This window comes from Ascaphus truei, chromosome 3 (genome assembly GCF_040206685.1).
Source record: "Ascaphus truei isolate aAscTru1 chromosome 3, aAscTru1.hap1, whole genome shotgun sequence".
In the NCBI taxonomy this organism is placed as follows: Eukaryota; Metazoa; Chordata; class Amphibia; order Anura; family Ascaphidae; genus Ascaphus; species Ascaphus truei.
In genome coordinates this window covers 60728924-60738923 of record NC_134485.1, presented here as the reverse complement: position 1 = coordinate 60738923, position 10000 = coordinate 60728924, and the positions used below count along the sequence as shown (strand labels likewise).

General features: G+C 40.5%; 1 protein-coding gene across 1 annotated transcript in view; it reads right to left on the bottom strand.

The window, feature by feature from the left end:
* MOSPD2 (motile sperm domain containing 2) overlaps positions 1 to 10000 on the bottom strand; it is a 96230-nt gene that overhangs the window by 44031 nt on the left and 42199 nt on the right. The window contains exons 7-9 of the mRNA XM_075594098.1: positions 9398 to 9436; positions 8107 to 8231; positions 7052 to 7228 (exon numbers count right to left, since the gene is read on the bottom strand). Of these exons, the coding sequence (XP_075450213.1) occupies positions 7052 to 7228; positions 8107 to 8231; positions 9398 to 9436 (341 nt within the window). The remainder of the gene's footprint in view (positions 1 to 7051; positions 7229 to 8106; positions 8232 to 9397; positions 9437 to 10000) is intronic.

The window sequence follows — 10000 nt, the reverse complement described above, 5'->3', positions numbered from 1 at the left end:
CACTTTATTGGGTATGTAATGGAAAAGACAGTGCCTTAACGTAAAGCATATTTTAGAAATTAAAATTTGTGAGTCCAATTAGTTTCAATAAAGAAAGAGGCTTGATTTTTGTGCATCAAAAAGGAATTAGCGGGCTGGTGAATGTATCCCTCTAATTACGGTTATGGCATTAAGGATCAGTCACGTATTATGGGAAGAAACACACTGGTTGAGAACTGTGTACCAATCGTTACTGTAAAAATAGTTAGGTGTGCAAATCGCACACTTGTCACATGGTAGATTGATTAAGGGTTTTTTTTTTTTTTATTAAAAGGAAGTCATCCTGATGAATGACCTCTGGAGGCCAAAATGTTAATCTTTTATGTGCTATATTCTGGGTTCATATGTCTTGATATGAAAAAATAGAAAATGTATACCAAATTTACGATCATTTTCCTTTCCTGAAGAGTCAATCCATGGCAGTGCTTGCCAATGGATTAAGTTCCATCCTGCATCTGAGATAGGACAGAAATCTCTACCTGTGGGAGGACTATAAGTAGCACATCCTTTCCTCCTCAAGTAGTCTCAGTACAATAGTGTAGCTGAAATATATAAGTAGAAAAATTAATATCATCTTAGATATAACAACTTTTGGGAGGAAATTGGCGAGCACTGCCATGGATGGACAGGAAAAGAAAATGACCCAATTTACTGAATCAATTTTCCTGGTTGTCCCCATGGCAGTGGTCACCAATAAGGCTTCGGGCATGGTCAGCGCTTAGGCACTGACCCGTGCTGAGGCACACTCTCACTTACCAGTGAGCCCCTGCAGCCGCAATGAGAGCCGCTTTAGCAGGGGCTCGCACACGCTTCCGCAAGTGTGTGGAAGCGCAGGTCTTTAGAAAATGTTAAATTTGCGCGCTCACGGGGAGCGCAGGGCCTGTCACGTGAGCGGTTCGCCCAATGAGGGTGAACCATCTCCGTGACGTCACTGGCCCGCCCCCCGACTGCGCGCTAACCAAGGCCAGGGAAAGCACCCGCTTTCCCTCAGCCTCAGCGCGCCTCCGCACGGGCTGAGTCACCATGGACTCAGCCTAAGACTTGCCAAAACAGTACTCACATAGAAAGTGGTGATAATTGACTGCAGGACCCTCCTACCAAAGCATGCATTTGCTGAGGCATGTATATCCAAAAAATAGTACTTAATAAATGTACTAATTGAAGGCCATATTGATGCCCCGCATAAATCTGCAGGGGAAACCTGCACCTCTGCTGCCCAAAACATAGCCATGTCTCTCGTAGAATGGGCCTTTATCAAGCCTAGAGAGAACAGGAAACGGAGGGCGGTGCATAGCCGAAGAAAACTCCCCTAGGCAAGGTAAGTGCAGTAAAACTATTTATTCGCACATGGGGGTTAAAAAACACCAACACGTTTCACGCAGGAGGTGCTTTATCAAAGAATAGGCTGGACTTTTCTGAATAGTATATGGAATTCTGGATAGCCATTACAATCTAGTGACTTATCAGACTGAGGCTGCTTGCCTCTTCCTTGATCCCTATGGAAGGACGAACAGCCTGTCTTACTTTCTAAATCCTTCCATTCTGGAAAGGTAGAGTTTTAAGCACCTTACCACATCTAATGTGTAAATAATCCATTCTTTGTCATTTGCAGGGTTTGGGCAAAATTAGGTAATAGTACCTCCTGGTTGAGATGGAATTTTGAGCTGACCTGGCCTCAAGATGACCTTGTCTTGATGGAAGTTAAGGAAAGGTTCCTTTATCGACCATATCTTTAATTCACCAAAACTGTGTGCCGACATCACTGTTATCAACAGGACTGTCTTTAACATTAGATCCGTATCTGAAGCTTGAGAAAAGTGGCTCAAAGGGTCATCTGTTAAGAGCCTGTAAAACTAATGGTAAATCCCAAGCAGGAACTGAATCCTTATTGTGATCTTATTCTCTTCAGAGCTTGGAAGAATCGACCTATGAGATATATGGCAGCTAAGTGCTATCCTAGCAGTGCTGACACCTGTACCATCAGTGAGCTAGTACAGAGTCTCAGCTCTAGACCCTCTTGCAGGAACTCCAGAATTGTGGGAGTAGGAGGTTCCAAGAAGCTTCCATTTCGGTATTGACACCACAGATGGAATCACTGTTAGATTGTATGGTACACTGTAGAAGTAGTTTAGTTCCTTGCCTCCATCAAGCTTTGTACCACCTTGCGTGAAAGCCCTCTTGATCTCAGCAGTGTCCGCTCAACCTCCATGCCATCAAAGTCCAGGCCCCTGAATTGGGATTGCTGTACCGTACCCTTGGATAGTAGGCTTTAAAAAACACTGGCAGTTGCCATGGTTCATCTACTAAGAGTTGGATTATTAGTGGGAACCAGGCTTTACATGGCCAATTTCAGCAATATGACAATTACTTCTGCCTTGCCCTGTCTGAATTTCCTGAGAACTATTGGTATCAGGGGAAATGGTGGGAATATGTATGCAATTCAGATTTCCCATGGGAAGTAAAGTGCTTCTACCTTTGTAGCCTCTGCCATGAGGTCTTGCTTTGGTTTCCCCATCTCTTGACTAGATGGTTGAATGTTGTGCTTGCTAGAGACCACTCTCCTGGGCATAGGGTCCACCTGCTGAGGAAATCTGCCTGAAGATAAGTTTTTCCTGCGTTATGAATCGCTATAAGGTCTGTTAAATGATGCTTTATCGGAGGGAAGAAAAGCCATGCCCAGTTGTGTGTTGAACTACATTCCCAATAATCTTAGGTCTTGTGTTGGATCTAGTTAACTTTCTTCAGTAATGACTAGCCAGCCATGATGCGAGATGATAGGTGCTGGAGCAACTGTACTCTGCTCCATACTTTTATTAAAATATGTTGAGGTAGTGGAATATTTGTATACCCGCCTTCTTCAATTCGGCAATGAGTGTTATTAACAACTTTGTGAATGTTCTTGGTTAAGTCGAGAGGTCAAAGGGAAGTGCCTTGAATTTGATAGTGCTTTATCCCTATTGCAAATCTTAGATACTGTCTATCTAAAATACAGTTGTACGGAAGAAGTTGTCTTTCAGATCTACTGACACGGGACAGTCTCCCTAGTTCACTTCTGAAATAATTGTCTTGAGGGACTATTTTGAACAGTCTTAATTTGAGCAGTTTGTTTACTTCCCTTAGGTAAAGTAAGTAAGTACCCCTTAGGTAAAAGTAAGTACCTGAATGTTCCATTCGCCTTCTTTACGGGGAACATTGGCGAGTAGATTCCTCAATATTTCTCTTGTGGCGGAACTGGTTTCATCACTCAGTCTTTCAACAGCTGTTTGACACGGTTGGTTAGGTCTGTCTGGTCAGTTTGTTTCCTGGCTGTCAAGATCTTATAACTGTGTGTCTTCTGGATAACGTCTTGAACTCCAGACAGACAATATCCCCTACAGGCGTTGAGCATCCAAGAAACAATCGTTTGCACCCAAACGTCCTGAAATTGCTTGACGCTTCCTTTTACATGGGATGTACGAGCTCTCATCTCGTGTACTTCCCAGTCACACTATATAGGGGTTCTTGTCCTCTGGGCCCATGAACGAGAGCTCTGGCTTCCGCACCAGGAGGTTGCTCTTGAGTAATCCCTTCCAAGCCTATAGGCTCTCATGCCTCGCCCGTTAGCCCTCTCAATCATACTTGAGGTCAGCGTATCAAAGCTTATCCTTACAGACATACCTCCAGAGGTTCATTCAATGATGGAATCAAATTTCCTATCAAACAGATAATGGCCCTCGAAAGGAATTGAACACACATTGTTGTTTGATGACAAATCTACCTGCCAAGACCGTAGCCAAAGCGATCTTCTGGCTGTGACGGATAGTGTAATTGACCTTGCTGCTAGCTTAATTAAATCCAATGATGCTTCAGCTACAAAATCTGCCACCAACTTTATATGAGTGCCCCTTACTATCCGGGATAGTTAATTTCCTTCTCTGGAACCTCTTCCATGTTAACGATCAATAACTATCACTTTTGATACTGATGTTATAGTTATGGTAGGCCTGCAAGCTGCGCTTCAAGGCATTCTCCACCTGCCTGCCCATTGCATCTCGAAAGGAGGTTGCATCCTCTATAGACAGGATTGTTAATCTAGCAAACCATGACAGTGCTGCGTCCACTTTTAGGGAAAAACCCCAAGATTTCACTTCTCCTCAAATGGGTACATTTTCACAAATATCCTGGTCAGGAACACATTTGTTTCCGGTTGCGACCACTCTGCTTTTATTACAGTTGCAGCAGCCGTTATTTTAAGGCATCACAGCACCGTTTTCGTGTGTGCTGCTGTGCTCCACGTGGCATGAACGCAGCCAATCACCCCAGGCACACGTATGTATCGCGGTTGCTTTGTTTGAATTTTATGGATTGTGTGCAATTAAATGCAATGAAATAATTTTAATGTGTACAGTACTGTGCTACTGTGTCAATTTCCGGTGTTTAAAAGCCAGAACACTAAAATGCAATATTATGCACTCGCGGTACGGTTGGAAGTAATCCTGAGCCATCACATGGGTATTCCGAGGTATAAACCGCGTGATTTCGTAAAATTATGGCCGCTGCATCTGTATATCCTTCACCACTTCATGAAATCAGGAAGGTTCTTGGCTTCCTATGCAGGCTCATCAATAGGCGATCTCTAGGCCTCAAAGGGCAAGGCTCGTCCTCCAGCTGTAACATCTTTCTGACTGTTTTGAGAAGCGAGTCTATAAGCTTTAGATCAAAAGGTGAAGGATTCATCCACCGAGAAATCATTATCTGAAAAGTCCATGTCAAGCTCCTTTTGCTCAATTGTTCATCCTCCGAATTCTCTGAAGAGGAGTCTTGCAGTCTTTCCAGGCTAGTATATAATTTTGCTCGTTTTTGGCCTCTGTGTGTAAAACTTAGAATAGGCTGCCTCAATATCCTAGGTTACTGTGTCTTTCATCAAGGAGATGAAATCTGACATTAGTTCAATTGGATCCTTTGCTGCATGATTTAGGCCAGCGGTGCGCAAACTAAGGGGGGGGGATATATATTTTTGGGTGGGACTAGGGGGTGGGATGGTTGCAGTTGTACCGCGCTCTTCCGCAAAGCATTTAAATTAAATGCCGGGGGACAGCATGAGGCCTATGCAACCTATACTTACCGAGGTACAGCCGGCATCATGACGCATGACCATGGCAACGCGGCGTCAAATGAAGCTACGGGGTCATGTGACGTCACGGTTGCCAAGGTAACGGGTTATCAAATGACGCCACAGGTCACGACCCCGCGGCGTCATATGATGCCACACGAGATAAGGGAGTGGGGCGCACCGACAGAGGAGAGCAGGCAGGTGGGGGGTGGGGGGGTGGGCGCAGAAAATAACATTTGCGCGCCCCTGGTTTAGACAATAATAATAAAAAAAATAATAATAATAATAAATATAAAAATGTAGTTAAGTGTTGGCTTATCATAAGCAGCACACACTGTCTTGTTTTCTTCGTGGATTTTTTTTCCTAGTAGTGGGCTTTTGCTCTGGCCACTGGATCCCCCTGTTGTGATCCTGGAGCACTGACATAATACAAATACCAATACGAATAGCCATCTCCTTTACAAAAACAAAAATCACAAAATTGACTACTACTACCTCCCTGGGGCTTACCTTAGAATCTTTGTAATAGTAGTCCTTGTAGAGATTACTTGAGCAGATCTCAGTGTACAGTAAATTCTGTCCTCCACGTGTCTGTGATCCTTGTGCAAGGTGCAAAGTAGCTGGGAAGCTGCAGTATCTGTTTGCTGAACACTTTTTAAAACACTGGGTGGGTTTAAAGTGACGTCAACGCGACGTCTTTCGAGTGCTCCCTGAAACTTTCAAAGTCCATGTGGTATGGCATCTATCAGGACTCCTACACGCACAAGCCTGCCCTAGCGGCTCTTTACCAGGTTTCTGGAGCTACGAGCCTTAGCGGCAATTTGCACCATGGCCTCCCTTTGGCCCCACAAAACAGTAAACTCCTAGGAGTGAGGACGTCCAGGCTTCAGTGGGACAGAGAGGCAGACAACGCCTGTGGATCGACTAGTAGGCAGTCCGGTAAGCCCCTCTATATTACAGGAAAAAAAAAACCTAACAGCTACTTCAGCTAAGGTAGGACATTTATATATATATATATATATATATATATATATATATATATATATATATAAAAAAAAGGACTACCTTGGGAGGAAAGGATGGGATATTTATAGTCCTCCCACAGGTTGAGATTTCTGTTCTCATCTCAGCTGGGAGGTTGGAACTTAACCCATTGGTGACCACTGCCATGGGGACAACAAGGAAAAAATATTTCTGGTACAGGTTGAGACTTTTAAACAATAGCTCCCGGTCATATACTTTGTCAATTTCATTGCCAACTATAATGACTTTCAAAAGTTTATTACGAAACAAATCCAGAAAATCTTTATAGTTGAAGAACAAATTTGTATATTGTATTTGGATACTGCCATTTGCACACAAATGTAACCAAAGCACTTTGAAAATGCATGCCTCTGAAAAATGTCGGCTTGAACTAGACTTCTCCTATGCCAACTATACTTTTTAAAAAGGTCTCCATTAAAAAAACATTTCGATTTGTATAACAGGAACCATTGATTTTGGCAGAAGGTCTTGATGAAAATGGGAAAGGGGCAGTATTTTTCCAGAAATCTTCTAGTAAATAGGTGTTCCATACGCTAACATCTAATATCGCTGACAGTGCATATAGTTACTACTGTAAGTATGTTTATACCATCACTTACTCAACATTACTTGCTATGAATTTCTTGAAAAAAATGGCACTTCAATTTCTTATATTGTTAATACTGTTGATGATCTAACAGAAAGTTACAAAAACACCAAATTGCAACAAAATGACAATCAACATAACTTTTATATTTCGCATGAGTAACATCAGTATATACAATGTGCATATAGAGATAATAGACTCCAGGAGTAGTCATTTTTTGTTAACATATTTCTTTAAGTAGACAGACCGTGTAACAATTTCATACCTGTTTTCGTTACAGGAAATATTACCTTTTTTGGCTTGAAAGGACACTCCTCATTTAGATTTGAGTACACAGAGTCCCTGGTATCCGACTCATTTTCCTCTTTATTTTCAGAATCATCCTCACTAGGAATTTGTCCATTCTCCCATATCGGTGTTTGAAAGTCATCATCAGGTAACGGAGGATAACTATACCTGAAAGGATCCTAAATTGTAAGAGATTATTGTTTATTATATTGTTTGTACAATCAATCTTAATCCTGCCTTGGATTTTAGGCTGAACAAAGTAGCAATGAAGTTTAGATTATTGCTACATAATACCCTATGCAAGATCTACATACTGCATTATGTTTCTGGGTCTCCGGTTTGGTTTATGGAAATCGGATTTAACCACAAAGTGTGTGTGTGCTGTGAAATCCTTGCTTCACTCCATTATTTGATTTTTAATACTACATGCTCTATTATACTACTGCATAGCTTTCTGCTATAATGTTATCGAGCCGGAGGTTACGGACAAATAAATGTGGATGCAACAAACATACGGTAATTGAATATGTCAATATTTTTGCTTTGGGATTTTTCTAACATAGGCAAGTCATTATGGCATAAAAAGGGCAAAACACCACATTTTAAAACTAAGAATAGGCTTTAAAGTGACATTTCTGACTTGTATAAATTAATTATGCATGGGCCATGTACTTTTAAGTAAAATCATGAGACAATATGCTTTGGAGCCCAAGCCCCCTATTCAAAATGCTGTGAAACAGTCTGTCCCTTCAGATTTCACTGAATAGAGCTAAAATCTTCATAAGGGAAAGATGGCTTTATGGCATCTGCAGTGTATACAAGCATACAGAAAGTTGAAAATATTGGGCAATGATAAGAGCACCAAGAGACAGAATTTAGAGATATGTGAACTGCTGTGTGTATAGAAACCACCTGGAGAGGAGGTTGTGTGTTTACTCAAGCTATGTCATAAAGAGGTCACAACATCTTATATACACAATCTTGTAATTGTTCTAAAAATCCACTAGTTGAAAACAAGATTGAAGGATTTTTATTAAAAAAACTGTACTGTACTTACCGTTCCTCCCATGTGTGGTGGTATGTGCTCCACACTGATGTAATCCTGGATGTCAATCTTGTTCACAAATTTTAGCAAGTTTATGGCCTCTGGACCAAGCCAGCCCTTCACAATCTTAAAAGCAGCTTGAAAAGAAAAATTAAGGAATGGTCATAAATACTCAATTATTAAGCAAGCATAGAGTTTTGATATCAAGGTAAACCAATACCTTCTAGGAATTGCACTGGCAAACTAATGTGAAAGGTTAGACTATTTACCTTCCAGAAATATTTTAATTCAATGTATTTGTATCATCACTAAAGCAAGACAATGTTAAAAACCTTCATGCAATACTAGTACTTTTCAGTATCTGTTTGTAAATTCTGCACAAACAAATTGTTCATGCCTGAGGTACAGTTAATATGGATAAAAAGTGACTTGCCCAAGGCCATTAGGAGAGTCAACACTACTAAATATAGTTCGGAAACAAAGCATGCCCTGATGACAGAATCTGCCAAAGTAATTGATTATAGTAGATATTTTTTTGTAGAACAATCTAGTATTGATTGGGTGATTGTGATGTTACCCTCCACAATTACTTTGAAGTAATGAGTAATGGACAAAGTCATATTTTTGGGGCAAGAATGGTAGAAGTGTGTTTTTTGTTAGAAGCATGGAATCAAATGTACTCCATTAGTTATAGGATTGCTTTTGATTAGTTATAAAACGATACTGATTGGGTATAAAAGATTTGCAGCTTATGCGGTCATAAAAGTGTTGCTACAGTAGAACGAGATTACAAATATATAATTGGTATATATTAGTAATTAATATTGTTCACTATGTCCTCAAGTCAAACCGATTTCTGCAAATTGACTCAGTGTAATCATTGATAAGTATATTTTATCACGCTGTTACTTTTTACAAAATCACCAACAATATTAATTATCCCATTGTCCAATTGTATTTATGACAATAAATTGTTGCACATATAAAGTGCTTTTTGGCCACATAAATGTTTGTTACAAAGACTACAATGATTGCATAAAAGATCATTCAAGAAAGGCCAAACTGGCAGAAAATGACAGAAAGTGGTATATCAAGGACAAACAATGATTTTGAAATGCTTATGAAACCAAGTCTTCCGCCATCTGGTCACAGTAACGAAAAACCATCCTTGTAAACCAATTTACACAGACTTTACATTGAAGCCAATACCTTTTTTCTATTTTGCAAAGCCCAAATTGTACTTTAAAGACTTATACCATAATCCTACCAACTGGAAAAAAAAGTTCTAGAAAAATAAACTTACCATTCATTATCCAAGGCATTTCGAAGACTACAATCTTAGCTGTAAAAACACAGGAAAAACAAAACATTTGAACAACAAATAACATAAGGTACCTTTTAAAAATCCTCTTGCTACCGACAATAATAACATATATAAGGCAGTATCTCTTAATAAATCGAATTTTATATAGGCTATAAAATGCAAACATTGCTTGCAGACAGGGTGTGTTCAAAAATGTAATGCTCCCTTAGTTTCACTTAATATAGCACATTAATTTGTGCTTCTAAAAAAAGCACATCATCTGAGAGATGCTACAGAATTTGATGTACACACATTAAGGCTCCGTAAATCAATCCAATAATGTGCCACCTCTCTTTTCTAGGTTCTAAATTTGTATTGTGTTTGTAGCACAAAGTTAGAAGGCAGCCATTATGTTAGGCACACATTCAGGATTTTGACAGATTTATAACAGGAGCACCAAACGTTTGCCAGCTTAGGCCGCGCTTATAGTGCCGGCGACGGCGACACGATGTCGCCTGAAAACAAATACATTGCCGCCGTGTGCGCTTATAGTGCACGCAACGGCGACAAGCGAAGTAGCAACGTCGCGAAAACCTGAAGCTG